General features: G+C 38.3%; 1 protein-coding gene across 1 annotated transcript in view; it reads left to right on the top strand.

The window, feature by feature from the left end:
- SLC45A4 (solute carrier family 45 member 4) overlaps window positions 1-15,269 on the top strand; it is a 560,586-nt gene extending 545,317 nt beyond the window's left edge. Inside the window, exon 8 of the mRNA XM_069621710.1 lies at window positions 5,062-15,269. Within this exon, the coding sequence (XP_069477811.1) occupies window positions 5,062-5,424 (363 nt within the window). The 3' untranslated portion in view covers window positions 5,425-15,269. The remainder of the gene's footprint in view (window positions 1-5,061) is intronic.
- Window positions 15,270-16,081: the final 812 nt, after the last annotated feature.

Consider the following 16,081-nt stretch of genomic DNA (forward strand, 5'->3'; position numbering starts at 1 on the left):
AGCTATCCATGAAAATCTAAAAGCAGCACATTTCAGGGAAATAAAAGCCACACACTCCAAATGTACGTCGATAACTGACAAATAATGGTTTAAAATACATGGAGCCAAAATGCAACCCCATTTGCCTCAATCCCAAATAAGTGAGAATAGTTTTAGTTAGGTGGCCAATGTGATTTAGTATCACCTGTATATTCAAATCTCAATGAAGATGAATTATAGAATTTAATAATGTATTTGGCCGCATTTACTTAATTTGCTCCATAGCAGCTCCTGTTGACTAAGTTAAAACTGCTGACAAGTCAATACACACTAAGCAATCGAGTTTTTTTCTACACCAAGTCAATTCCTTCAAGCAGTTTAAAATGAAACCATTCAATACGGTGCCATTTTTTTGCAAAAAACCTGTTTGAAATGTTTTAAGTCTCCCACAGCTCACAACCTACTTTTCCAACACAATTAAGACCAAAGTCACAAAATTATTGCTATCCGCGTCCGTGATGGTTTTCCGAGATTCAGGAGTAGTGGTTTCATTTAAAATAAGCCTAAAAGGAATATAAAGAATGAACCACCAATTATGAGGGGCCTGTTTAAATAAAAAATGATTTGAAAGATTATTAGAACCTGTCGTCCATGAGCCACTGGCCTTTTTTATAATACACAAAATGTCTTGATGCTCAAAATTGAGCAACCATTCTTCCCCCACATCATATTCCAAATGCGTAATACGAGGATGCTTTCTTGCATATAATTCCACAAAGTAACCAACCCAGTCCTTTTCCAAGAGGAGATTAGTTTGTATTTCCACTTGATTTTGTCTGGAAATTGCCCACTTACTTACTAGCCACTATTTTCAAAAAAAATGTCTGTCTCGCTGGACTAACAAATATGGGTCCTGACCTATGCAACTCTTATAGGTTTGGCTGGAATTTCTAATTTGCGGAGTGTTTACATAAAAGTTGTTTGCTTTTTATTTTTGCAATTTTCTCTCAAATTATTGTGAATAAACAGATTTAAACCGACAGGAGTGAACATTTGATATTTCCAGTGAAGTATAGTATTTTGTAATATTTCCAGCATTCTACCTTTACAGTTCTCAATCTGGAAATCATTCCACTTGATTTGTTTTTTACCCTGATGAGCAGCTACATTAAACGGACCACCACCACCCAATCGGGTCCTGATATGGAGATCAAAATCACACGGAAGCATATTATGGTCACTCAGGCTTGACACCATTACAACAAATCTTTTACAGATCTTAAAAAGACTTGTACTAACAGAAATAAAATCCAAGGTAGACTCAGTGTCCCCTCTTTGCCAGGTAGGCCTTCTGGGGCTATAATCAGAAATGTTTAATCATATGTAGCCCCCAAGTACTCAAAGTTGTAACCCATGATTGCCCTGTACGGTCTTTCTGAGTTTGTGGGTCGTTTCTAAAGTTTGTCGCTGCAGCCTATTTCAGTGTTCAGGCAGTCAGGATTATAATCAACTGCAACAATCACATTTCCATCCAATGTTGTTGATTTCCAATCCATAATAAATACTGTCAATCTTATCTAAAAATATACCGAGCTCACATATCCTTGAATGCCGATACATTTTGATTATCAAAAGATCAACCACAGGAGCACCCATGCACAGGTTAAATATCGTGGCCAATGCACCTCTACCAATATTACAATGTTTTCGTGATTGTATCCCCAAGTTATTTTTAATGAAGGTAACTGGGCCTCCAGATTGATGGCCAGGTTCCTCGTAGTGCTGGCTGGTAGAGCCATAACCATCTAGAAACAGGCATGTTGTCAGCCCGGTTTCCTGTAATAGGATAATCCTATGGGCCCATAGTGTATTCCCAAATTTCTGATTAGAGAAGATGTGCGTATGGCCTTGGGCATTCCATGAGATATTAGAGAATGATTCATCTATACTAAAGTTGTCTCCAGGATTTATTAGGGTTAGACTTGTCGAAATTCAAAGCTGCTGCGACCCATGACCAGTCAGTTGCTTCCGACCTGAGTGACTTACTAGAGTTGACAAAAGTTACTGCTCTCTGGTTTAGCCCACCACCGCCAAAGACTGTAGCTGAATCATCATGCTGATGGGAAAATGCGGCACCAACAAGTGATTTTCTTTTCCTCGACAACGCTAGTTGCAGGATTTTACAAGGTGTTAGATCATAGCCCTATTGCCAAAAGGTATTTAAACTCCACCAGGTCAATATCTTCAGAAGAAATAGATCATAAGTTGGGTATTTCAAAAAACAAGGGCAGTACATTCTTTCTGTTCAATACACTATTGTCGCTGTCCCTTGGAGCCTGTTCCAAAAGAAGTCTAGGAGGTCTTTTCGATTTGACCCACTAACTACACCCGTAGGGTCGGGTACTTCAAGGTTAAAAGCTTGAGTTATTGGATGAAATTCTTTATCCCCCTGTTCCCATGAGTATACAAAATATTTTCCGTTGAGGGGGCTTCTTCTGACTCAATGCAGGTTCCAGTACCTTATTTATTGTGTTGTGGGCATCTGGCGGATGATTAAATAAAGAGAAGGTGCAGCCAGTGGGGGGCAACGTTGGAGGTTTGACATCCCACAGTGATTTTTGTCTCCGTAAACAGAATGCCCTCCTCCTCAGCTAGTAAAATACTGGGCTCTTTGGAGCCAGCTTCGGGCAGGGACCCAACCATTTGGACTCTCTTTCTTTTCGAATTTTGCTTTTTTCTTGGGAGGGTGGCCAAAGCTACCTTAAATGATGACTCAGGTAATGTTAGAAACTTAGAGATTTCCTAGACAATCGCCTATTGCCACGTTTCGATTCTAGATTTTTTCTCTTCTGTTTATGGAATAGTGGTAGTAGGATCTGGTGTTGTCCTTTGTCCTGAGGCATTAACAATAACTTGATTCACACACCATTCGTTTGCTCTTATTTGATCCGTGGTGACTGCCATATTGACCCGCTACGTCGTCCTTTTATCAAGACAAGTTTGTAAACCCTTTGTTGCATCAGTCATTGTTCCAAGATCTCAAGCCTGCAGTTTTTAGGTTTACAACTGAAAGAGCGAACGCAAATCATTCCCAGAATTAAACCCACCTATTCCAATAGCCTTCAGTAGCACTGTGAATAGTGTGTGAAATTTCACTTCAGTGATAATATTATCGTATAGATTAACAAAAGGCAATAATATGAGGTTTAAGGCTGATAAGGTTGTTTGATTTGCTTCTCCTTTAAATTAACCAGAGATAAATGTTCCTTTGGATTACTGGCGTACGATTAAGGGTTTGGTTAAAGTTTTGTGACAAGGTATCAACGTCTGTGAATAGCGGAGGAGCATTGAGAAACAAGTCCTCCTTTAACAGCAAAGGCTGTTCACTTGCTTCACCTGTATGGTCAGGGAGTGATGTTGTTCCCTCTGAAGCAGTTAGTCATTTGGAGAAGGTCTCCACAAATGCATAGCTAATCAGCAATAGGATTTGCTCCAAAGATTCATTATTACTAGCCGAGGGTATCGGTTTTGTTATCGAAAGTACCTCAGGGTTGAAAAAACTGTTATTTTAGAGGATTTTGGTGAAAGTGAAAAGCTGATGGAGTTAACTGTCTCAGTGGAAGGGAACTGTCAACCAGTGATTCCGGCAAGGGGTGGGCTCTGGCCAAGTCCATTAATGATGTATCAGCACTTATGGTCTCTTTGTTTGATTTGCAAAAAGTGCATATACATAAACAAGGAAGCACTCGCATTCAACTGCAGTGCAACTGCACTCTTCTGCACTCCGCTGCAGCGCTCCACGCTGGGGTAGAGGTTATCACAGTACTAGGTGTCACTCCAATGGTTCTCCGTGCTGCAACAGCTTCAAAAGAAAGCCGCGCTCAACATTTCAACTGCGCTGCACTGCTCCACGCTGGGGTAGAGGTTATCACGGGACCACGTGTCACTCCAATGGTCCACCGCACTGCAACAACAACAACTCCAAAAGAAAGCTGCCCTCAGTAGTGTAACTGCACTCTTCCACACTCTGCTTTTTCAGAGGTCTTTCAAAATCCGCTCCTGAAGCTGAAATGGAAGATTACATCTTTAAAATACATTGGGCCTCATTATGAGTCTGGCGGTAGCCTTGCCGATAAAAAAACCGGCACTGGCGCCGGAGTCATTTTTTTTTCCTGGCACCCAGCAATGGGGACTTACCCGGCATTACAGCCCCAGTTGTCCCGGCAATTCCCTATTGCCGGGCACCAGAAAAAATTATTCCCCAGTCCCATTGGACTGAATGGGAATGGGGAGGACGGATGCACCAGCAGCATTCATGAATGGTGCCGGTGCTTCCGTCAAGGTCTGCGAGCGGGTGCCGTTCTGCCCGCCAGGTCAGACCTGGCAGGCTGAAAGGCACCCGCTCGCAGACCTCGCAGTATGCCGGTCCGGTAACAACGGTGCTGGCAGCTTACCGGCACCGTTGTTACCGGACCGGCACACTCGTAATGAGGCCCATTGACTTTTTAACAGATGAATAGACTAATTTTCATTGCAGCCCTCTTCATTGTAAAGTAAAACTAACATTTTGATTTTCAGTATTGGAACCATCACTTTTTCGGAGGCTATAACTGAAGAAACCTAAGGGTTAGACCGATTATAACACGTTGCTTACATTCCATAAATCTATTCAGTAAAGTACAAAAGTTCAAATATGTGAGTACAGTAGGAAGTTGTACTGCTCTGCAGTGAGTATTATCTGACAAAGGCTTTGATGCAGCTTAATATAATGCTTAGACGATTGTTTTTCATGTTACTAATCATTTTCTTACGAGCCTGACAGTAGCAGCAACTTTCTCCTGAAAACTCATTAATGAAGACCCGAGAGTCATAAATGTAATCCCTAAAGACCTAAAAGCCAATATTCGCAAAAGGTGCCCTGAAGTAAATATTTAGGAAAGTGCAGCTTAGACACTACAGCATGTATCCTGTGTCAGTGGACACAATAAGTTGCAAATTCTCTTTTAGGTGTTAAAAAAGTAAGATGCTTGTTTAGTAGAATTGCATAAATGTATTCACAGCCCACGTTTGTCTTTCTTCTAGTACATTCATCACAGTCCTGGAAATTCAAAGCGTGGATTTGGAATCGACTGTGCAATCCTTTCCTGCCAGGTTTACATCTCCCAGATTCTGGTGGCATCAGCCCTTGGTGGAGTAGTGGACCTTGTTGGCACTGTTCGAGTCATTCCATTGGTGGCATCTGTTGGTTCATTCCTTGGATTTTTGACAGCGACATTCCTGGTAATTTACCCTGATGGCAGAGAAGATTCAAAGGAAGAACAAAAAGCTCAAGCCGTTCCAGAGGCCACCGTAAAAAAAAGTCCAAACCCTGTGCGACCAACGGTGTTAAAGCTTCCCCAAAGAGCACTCACTCTGGCTGAAGTGGAAAGTGAATCCACCGTTTGAACTGATATCTTTCAGGCCAACTCACATTCCAAACACATTGGGTTGCATGAACAGGGAGGGGAGGGAATAGAAGCTTTTTCTGAACCATAAATTATCTTGTTACTTAAATTGCCACAGACATGGTGCTTTCTCTGTGCTGCATTATCTGTTAGGTTTGAATAGGTATATGGTCACATTGAGAAGGGATTAAGAAAAATATAATAATGGATTTATGTGTAAAAACTTTTAATGCGCTGTCATTTCTGAACACTTTGTTGGTTATTTTATTTAATCCAAAAAAAACTATTAATCCAAAAAAAACTATACTTAGGATCCAAACATCGTTTTTTAAATTCATCAGACTCCCATGTTCTGTCTGCATGTCAAGTGACATACCATAAACACAGTCCAAAGTATTTAATCAGCTCTTAGACAAAATGTTTAGAATTTTTACTTATGACAAAATTATTATCTTGATTATTCTATTTTTTTGGGATAATCATTTTAAATACACTTGTATACTTGAGTAAGCAATTCAACTGTACATGAGTGGTCCGTATCAAAAGTATAATTTTCTCCAAGTAAAGCCGAACAGATCTTACACCACCATACATTTTCACAGCAAGGTTTTCAGAAGTAATTCCGAACCACACCAGTGTTCGAGATCTAAATTTGACAGATGCAATCGCTTTCTACAGGATTATAAAGAACTAGATTTGAACTAGAACTAGAACTTTTCTCAGTTTCAACTCAGCGTGTTAGGGTGCAACATATTCGGTTTTCCAAACAGCAGCATTCGATTTGTGTCAGTCATTAAGCAGTCGATTCTCTCTCTTATAATATATCCTCAAGCACTTACACGTACATTGAAGTGTTGCTCATTTATCACTAAAGTGACCCTACGCAACTCTACTGATTTTACTTTTCCTTAGCCAGCACTAGCTCTTTTTTTTTTTGCAAAGTTATACAACACCTATATTCTTACAAAAAAGTTTAATTACAGCTTTTTTTGGTCATTTCTTTATTTGGACAATCTTTTAAAATGTTTGAGAAATCCTTTCACAAAGTTTCTCTTGTTGGGCCTTTTATGAATCTGTAGCATTGGGCTGGAGTTCAGCAGAGAAGCTGTTCTCTTTGCCAGATGTTTTCCTGAGGCCCGAAGTGAGAGGAGCTTGGAATGGCAGGCTGGTCAGAGTCTGGCCTACATGAAGTGATTTAAGATTGTGATTTCAGTATTACCAGGAGTGGCTGCATGAGCAATCAGGAAAATGTTGTTTTTTGTTTTTTTATGTGTAGAACGTTGTCCGAGATTGTAGCAAGTTCCTTCCCAAGCACACTTTGGGGCAATGTTTAGGCTGTGGTTTGCTGCCCTAGTTTGTGAATTTTCTTTTTTTTTAATAGTTCTTGCTCTAAGACGTTTCCAAATCCTCCCTATTTGACTGTAATAGAACACTTTAACACTTTTAGCCTTTGTTAAAGAATGTCAGGGTTTGTGTTCCTATGTTCTCCTGTTTCTTAATGAGAAAGGTGCAATGTGGATCTATTGCACCTTTCATGATTTATTTTGAATCAATCAATTTGGCTAGCAATTGTGTTTGCTCTGCATCAGTACAGCAAAGTAAAATGAGAGCAACAATGTTTAAGCCTGAAGGTCACCTCTATATTTTCATATAAGAATGATGTGGGGTAATTTCATTAGGACTGATGCAGTGGGTTCTGTTACAGTCTAGAAATTGAGTGTGCACAAAGTCTCATCACCTTTTGCATCCGTTTTAATAGTACACCACACCAATGTGTTTGCTACATGTATTGGCAAAAATATAGCCTTAATATTTGATACGTTGTGCCAAAACTGAATACCCATTCTGTCCTCAACAAGTGCTTTTGGGTTCGCACTTGTGGAAAAGTATAGAGAAACTTACAATTTACAACATATAATACCAAACATGGTAAGTCAACATGCATACCATGTGTCCACTAGAATCGTGTCGCAATATGTTAAGCCTGCTCTGATGGAGCCAAGTATTGCCTGCAATGCCCACCTTTCAGTTGATTATATCATATTTGGTAAATACTTCTAGTACTGTTACCGGTCATAGGTTGGCAGAGGTGAAAAAACTCAGGAGGTCCGTGTTCGTGTGAGGTAGCCATCCAGTTCCATCACAAGGGACATCTGAGCTTAAAAGTTTTATTTTACCACCCATTCACTATCACAGTTGTTGTTTACAGCACTTGTAGCTAAGAAATGCATTGGAGGACCCTACATTGGTAGGTGAAGACCATAAGAACATGAATGATGCATATTAAAGGTAATGGGTGATTGCCCTTCCACGTAAGGCTCTATAAAAACTCAGCTATATGAAAGTAAATTGGATTTATTTAACCCTCTGTGGGAGATTTACTGCTAACATTGCAATGAAGGAGGCAGAGGCACTTGTGCCCTATTGAATATCAAACTCTATTGAAATTGTTATTTATGGAGGGGGACCCTATGTATTTATAGAGAGGGACCTTTGTGTTTCAGGTTTCCTCTGTCAATGAGGGTTCCACCTGTGTTAAGTTACTCGTGCATTGAGTGCTTGCACGTAACAACTGGTTGATGGTTCATCACTTGGAGAATACAAACTGAGGTACAATAAAAATCCACCCCCTTGAGAATTTGACTTAAACGTGTACTTTCGGGACGTCACATAATTTCCCCTTTTTTAACCCTCTCAAATTTGAACAACGCTTTTACAAACAAACTTATTTTGATTCGAGGTGTATCTATATATATTGTTCATGTATAGCTCGAAACATATAAATACTTTGTGTGTGTGTGTGATAGTACTCTATCATTTTATATATGTACGTACACCTATGTATATGGGCTTAGATGGATATGGTTTTATACCTTTCCTATATGTTAATTTGCCATAAACCAAAGAATCGCATTGTCGAAACCATAACATGTATCCTGCATATCTACCACAGTTTCTTTGCAGCCATCTACAGTGACAGCAAAGGGTGACCCACATCAGGGATTTCCATATCCACAGATTTAAATATGCTATCTGAACAGTAGATTCTATCAAGTGACAAAACCATTCCAATCAAAAAACACATTAACTTGTGCTTAATGAGAAAGTCATTTTATAATAGTACCAAATGTAAGCTGTTATACTGATTTCAAACATTTAGACATTACTATTTTCTACATTATACCAACATGTTTTGCCTAAATTTCATACCATCCCTTATTGATCTGATTTCTCATCCAATGTTTTTTTTCTATTTTCTATAGAACTGGATTTTAGACTGGATAATGTTTCATTTGAATTTGTGACAAACCCTGAGTAAGGCCTGCAGTTGTTTTAGAACTTTTTTTGATGCGTTGAAAGTGTCCAGGGGCTTCATTCTCCATAACAATTAAAGGCTATAATTACCTTCAGAACTTTAATAGACAATACAAACTGGAGAGGTGCTGGACTGTGTGTCAGTGCTTTGTCTGGAGCACTGGCATGAATTATTTTCCCAATGTCATTCAAAAACACATGACATGTTGGAGGACCACTAAGTCTTCCACCCAATTGGTTACCCGTGACCAGTATGGCAATAATGTACCTACCTTGCGTGCGTCTATGAAAACACTTGCTGGGATATGACCATTCAAATGAAAGAGATATATATATTTCAAAAGGAGACAGTTTTGTATTAATTTACTTGAATATTTAGTGTGTTTAAAAAATAATGTACGTTTTTGGTATTGTTAAAACTAACATGGAATCTTGAAAATTGTCCCTGATGTGCTTCAATGGCACTTGCAGTTGGGTTTTTGTCCCTTGACTGGGGGCTGAATTCTGAGTAGTGCCTGTACTCACATTGGAGCGAATATAACACATTGGGCTTCTGGATTTTCATACGGAACTGTAAACTGAATTGCACAAGACGTTTCAGGTCTCTCGAGAAAAAGACATCTCGAAGTTTTTGTTTTCTTTAAGTGAATATTTATTTAGGACTATTAATTAAGAATGTTGCGCTCCAGTTGGACGCATGATACTACTGAAAGCGTTCAAAGCGTTTAAGGCCTTATTGAAGACGTCCAGTTCTGTGTGTGTGGAAACACAAATTTAACTGTGGGATACCTTAAACACTATTTTCTCTATTTAGCATACAATATATTTGTAAGCTTCTCATATATCCGAGATGCAGTGTTGTTATTTCGCTATGAGACTGGCTTTATTGTCAGAATGTTATTACACATGCTTAGAATTCGTTTAGGCTTTCAAATGTATAAACTGAGATGTACATATATAAACAGTATATTTTTATTTCTAAATATATGCATTATTTCTGGCGATTCTGTATTTTAAGGAATCCGTCATTTCGGAAGAGTATGCACATATAACACCATTTAGTATGACTAGAATTACTTTTATAAAGAAGAATATGCTGCATGTTTGCTTGATATTTTGCCACACTGGGAAGAACGAGGATCATTAACATTGCACATTGTTTCATGTCATGTCAGAGAGAAACCTTTGCATAACGTGTTCTGTCTTCTGCTCCTTTCAGTTTTTGTAGCTAGTTTTTTCTTTTTAATGAAATGCTCATGAACTTAGATGTTTGTTCATGCTTCATGAAATAGTCTGTTGCAATGTGTTTGCATTGTGCAAAAGTAGGAAGCGGATGTATTAGCATTTATTCTTCAGCACCTTCACAACTCCATCGTTTCTCAGTTTTCTCTGGGAAAGGAGTGTCCGCAGTAGTTTGAGATGGTGTTATAATCGTAACATTTCTCTATCGGAACATTTCCAGCCTTTTAGATTCTCACAACTGTGTTCATTTTGGTTTTTATTTATTTTTGGCCATTGAGATCAGACTCTCCAAACTTGTTTGAAGACGATTCCATGGAAATACATACAAGGCAACATTTAAATGGATGCACCATTTTTCAGAGTACATGGCGGAAATATTCAGTACAGTCATAAGTTCATATCGTAAAGGAGCGAAATCTGATGGGTAAATGTTGATTAAATCATTTGAACTGTGCAAACGTGGCTCATGGAAATGTTGTACAATTCATGCTAGTTACTTTGCGGCACTATTTCTTTCCTTTTTTTGTAAATGTCCCGTGGTTGAATCGCTTTTTCTTTAACCTGCCAAGAGGTGAGGAGGTCATTTAAAAAATTGGCCTGTCACAAACTAGCGCATAATGGGCCTGATTTACAAAGCCTTTTCAATGGCATTTTCCCATTGAAAAACGCTTTTGTAAATCAGGCCCAATGTGTTAAATAGCGGCAGTAAAAACCTCTTTATGCCAAATTCTGAAATGGAAATGTTTTCCGGTCACCAACATACTTTTCTCCATCATGCCTGTATTTTAAATATTACCTGTTTTGTCGGACTGCTGCATGTATAAACCGTGGTCAGCTGTTGTACGTGTCCACCTTAAAAAGTGTACTGATACTAGGAAGGTGCAAGTGATATGGCATTTAGAGTCGGTTTTAATACTGGTCACTTTCCTGCTCGTCACTGCATAAAAAGGAACATCTTCACCGTCAAGCAAATATTGTATCCACGAAAAAGCATCAACTGACGGTGGGAAACCTTCAGGATCTTACTAGGCTCCTAGGGCGGTTTGAATGTTGGTGACCATGCCAGGAGAAGATGAAAACATTACACATTTTATTTCTCATTGGCTATGTGATTTGCACAAGCATTTTTGCTATACCCTGAACCCGATCTTCATTATTGTGGTTTATTTGCTAGTACCGTTTATACTATCTATGACTAGCGAAAGGTTCTTGCACGTTTTTATATAAACGCTTGGGCAAACCGTACATATTTTCAAGCAAAGCTGACCTAGCATTTGAAATCCGAAGCACTTTTCCAAACACTGGACTGCATTTGTGATTTGTCTTTTCCACCATGCCAAATTGTATCTAATCATACACCATTCCATTTACACTACCGGTGCCTTGCAAATTTAATTCTGAAGAGGCAATATGGGCTTTTTAAAAAAGGATGTAATGTTTTCATTATTCCATCTTGTGTATTTTCCTTCATTTGTCTTCGCCTTCAGCCAGTGGCTGCCTTTACCAAGGCCCTGGGATGTTGCAATAATTTCCACCTGCGTCATGTCGCACCTATGGACGGATCACAGGCAGCAGCATGCTCGGTGTCACCAACGCCTTTGAGTAGTGATTTCACACATGCAGACCCATCTATTGCAGCTGCTCTGCTTTAGCATGATAGCTACGTACATGCACCATATTCTCAAAAGGTGGCCCTATAGCCCTCATAGCAGTAATGATGAGCGACAGAGAAGATTTAAAGCCCTTATTTCCCAACAACAATACATTTTTTCTAAATGTGTATTGGCATCTACTAAAGAAAATATACACAACGTATTCCAATTGTGTGTGAGAGCCTACAAGAAAGTTCTCGCCAGCGCCTCTGCTTCCCCCTCCAGAAGAAATCTTTGGTATGACTGATTGCTTATCACAAGCAGAACAGTTTCATACAAGACATTTACCACTTAGTAGAGTCAGAGCTCTGTCTTGGTAGAAAAGTAGGACATTTTCTATTAAGAATGTGGCTAAGCAAAGAGATGGGGTAGTTATCTGACAATATGCATCCACAATAGCTACTTACCCAGAACATAATGTTGGCTTTTGCAGCACTTAGCAATGCCTTTAAATTGATTGAAGCATGGAGCGTTGCATTTACCGGGACATGTTGTAAGGGAAAATGAGACCGGCCCAGTCCAGGGAAATACATGAATATATTATAACAGATATTGCCTTTTTCACTTTCTGGAATGCTAAACATTCATTGGTTGCGAGACTTATTTTGATTGACTTAATTCTTATTTACTTAATTTGTCTTCAACAGGTTCCCTACCCTTTACAGTGTCTTTTATCCGAAGGGCAAAATAGCCCTTTTGTAGATGTTTGCACTAATTAAAATGATAAATATTGAACTGCAGAAAAGATGTATATATGTTATTAGTGTTAATTGACTTGACTAATGATTTTATATTAGGCATCACAGAGACCTTAGAGTGTTAATGTATTGCGGCATTAGTGAAGCCCTAAATATTATGAGAACCTACCATTTAGAAAATCCAAATGGTACATGCCACACACCTTAAAAGGTGCCATTTCCTACTACTTAACCTAAGACATATGTGAGCTGAGGATTTTATAGTAGTTTCACACTTTTCATGGGTGTTCTACTTATTGCCCAGCTCTATAAAAAGATCTTTCCCAGTGAACTAACGTATTTAGGCCACTTCGGCTGAATGGTTGTGTGCAAACCAGCGTCGGCCTAAGCTTCTAAAAGCAACCAATAAAACACACACTGTTATTCTCAATAATGGGGCATTGCAATTTCAAAGCATATGCTAATCAACTAAATATAAAGGAAGCTTCTACTCTGTTTGTCTGTATTTTCCACAGTGTCACTGTATACTGTCCTCTAGCCAGGAAGCTATCTGATTGCACTTTTAAACAACTTTAGCATTAGGTTTGCATGTAACATGTTGACGTCATGCATTCTGATGTCAACTTTGGCAATAATTCCAAGTTGGCAACCACATGACTAAAACTGGGAAGTTGTATGGTGACAGTTGTGTGTTTCAGGGTTTTTTGTCGGATAGAGATTGATTTGCACTACTATTCGCATCACCTCTTAACATTAGCTGTACTAGCTAGGGCTGATTGGTGCTGCAGACCTTTTAAACAACTCCCAAGGTTACCGAACCCTGTTCTAGGACTATCTGACCTTGGTCTGTACAAGCAAATCTGTGCAAATTAACCATTTCAAGAAGATTAGTAGTGTAAATGACGAATGGTTATTTTATGTTGACCAAAAGCCCCTTTGTTATGTATGAGCTATTGTAAATGAATGGATTGCAGCTTTACAGTTCTGTACCTGTACCTCAACCTGTGGAAGTTTGGATTGAGCACATGCCATGCATTCTCAGAGACAACAGTCAGTTAACTTTACCGTCTCGGGCAGACAGAAAGGTGAATATAAAACTCCTTCACCCGTCCTATTGAAAACAATGAGGTTCACTATAAGGTGCTACCATTATGCCTTAAGTGAGAGTTATTAACGCCATAAAAAATGAGATGATTATATGTAGGGCCCATATGCCTACCCACACACTATCACATCCACACACTAACATATACACCACTAACAGAGCTGCACCAACAACACATTGTATTAATAATTATTAATGCCTTGGAACATCTTTTCTCATGGAAATGATCATTCCAAAATGCTGTTTTTGAAAAGTGACATTTTTATTTGAAACCATCCTTTTCATTTATGTGTACACCATTTGATAAACGGTCAACTAAGTTTGCAGACACCATACTCATGAGCTTGATTCTGCCATTGAATGTGTAAGTATTTAAAAAAAAAAAATTATTAGTTTTGAGATATATATATAATCAATCCACCAAAACATAAGCTTGTCCATTGCTTTGTAAGGGTCAGTCTTATGGTAAAACCTGTATAAAACACATGAGAATGTCCTTTTGCCTTCAAAACAGATTTGCAACATCGTTTTATAAATATTTCACTGTTGTCAGCGGTGCCTTCCTGATATTGAGCAAGAAAATGTGAATTCATCTGTGATTAAGAGAATAGAAAGTTGTCATGTCCAACTACAATCATTTGCAAGTGGCCATCTTTGCAGCAATTGTGCTTCCACAGATTTCTCTAAAAAATCACACTAAGAAGCATCAAGAACAATCAACCTGGGCAATGGCCAAGCTTTCTTAGCAACAAGGTTTTCCGGACTATTCCTTCTTCATCATTGCCAACTACACTTTCTTTTGGTGCCTGACACACCTTTAAAAGAATGGCTGTCTCATTCACATTCTGTGAAGTTTATTGAACACTCGAAGCAGTACATTAATTTTGAAAGGTATTATTTGATGGAGTCGTTACAGCAAAGCCCTGTGAAAATAATGGTGTCCTATGTCGAACAGTTAAAAGTAATAATGGCAAATCTTGCAAATGTAAGCTTCCAAAATGTATAAAGTTGCAGAAACCTTGACACAAACTGTACATATTTTGAGCGTCATCGCAATCAAGGTTTAAAATATGTTTGACAAAATTATTCATGCTGCTGTATGACAAACTTGTTTCGACTCCAACCAATGGCATACCATTGATGGTAAAGGAAATCATTTTGACCATTTTGATACAGGTTCAGAAAACATGTACTTCGCTCCAGTTCCCCATGTATAGGTTGGAGATCAGCATCATTCTCAAATGGCTCTTTGAACCAGAAATATGTCATGCTGTAAAAGTTTTGTCAACCCCATAGAGCAACCTAAGAACACAGTTTCAGATGTAACATGGGCTGTACATACTTTAGTAACAGCATGACTTTCTTAAAATGCCTCCTATAGATATAAAAAAATATGCATATAGGCATCTCATTATGAAAATATTTAGTTCCATTGTGAACTGACCATACGACAAGTACTTTTTTATCAACTTATTAAGTTGGGGCGCTATTGTAGCTCTTGCTGAGTTTAGCAATGTAATAAATATGTGTGTTAAACACATTATATTGTCAGGTTTTGTGAAGAAAAGGGATTAAGAGGAGTAATTTCACAGATGAATGATATTGAATGAGTACATAGCATAATGTATGTTTTATTTGAACCCGCACTTTTTTTTACCTCTTCAAGGTAAAAGGTTGCATGGAAAATGTTTTGTTTTACTGTGTTCCGCACTTTCTCTTCTGGTTGTATAATCATTTATGAATAGAAAACATGGACTTAGAAATATTTTGCTCTGATTACAGTGTGTTCCAATACATTGTTCTACAGTTAAATCTTAATAAATATTTAAGTGAACATGTTGTCTTTCTGAATACTATATATATATATATCTGCTATCTATACATATTGTCAATGCCAGTGACACAGGCATTACAAATAGTCAACGTTGTAGTTTTTGTCATGTCCCACTAGTACCTTTGCATTGGCACTATATATCGTCAATCCGTAATACTTTAAATATTTACAAAGCTATGTCAGACGAGCACTTCAGAACAATGTTCTTTGAAATCAACATTTATACAGTTGGCACACGAAATGTCCACATTTTCAGTGAGTTTTGTATACGTTTTTCGTAGTAGAATTCCTTACTACTTCATTTTTCTGGTAGTTAAGGCCCCTCATTCTTTTTAGAGTTTCAAGGGATGGAGTGGATGCAGCTGTTCTGCTGCTTTGGGGATAATCAGAGGGAGCCAAGGCAGATTGGTATTTTTTTTCTGAAGAGCTATTGAAGGAAAATTATATATTTATGTTTACATTTTATTGGAGTTTTAAGCACTTTTGCAAGAAGACACATAATATTGCTGAAACGTTTTCAGAGAAACAGACTATGGTGGTAGGGATTTGAGAAAATGGTGGGGTAAACTTATTTTCATGTGCACTATTGAGTAGAAAATGACAAATCAGCATTCAACCTTTCCATTTTTATTACCCACAATACATTTTTAACAAAATGGATTAAGCATTTACATTTTTCTCACAGCCTTGCAACCCTTTTACCTATCAGAGAAGACTGAAGAAAGAATACTTAGTTGAAATGAGTGGACAAATAGTATATTAACTGTTTTATTTATGACCATGTCTATGTTGAGTGTGAAGGGGAAACTCAA

This window comes from Ambystoma mexicanum, chromosome 5q (genome assembly GCF_040938575.1).
Source record: "Ambystoma mexicanum isolate Mex_15411 chromosome 5q, UKY_AmexF1_1, whole genome shotgun sequence".
NCBI classification, from domain to species: domain Eukaryota; kingdom Metazoa; phylum Chordata; class Amphibia; order Caudata; family Ambystomatidae; genus Ambystoma; species Ambystoma mexicanum.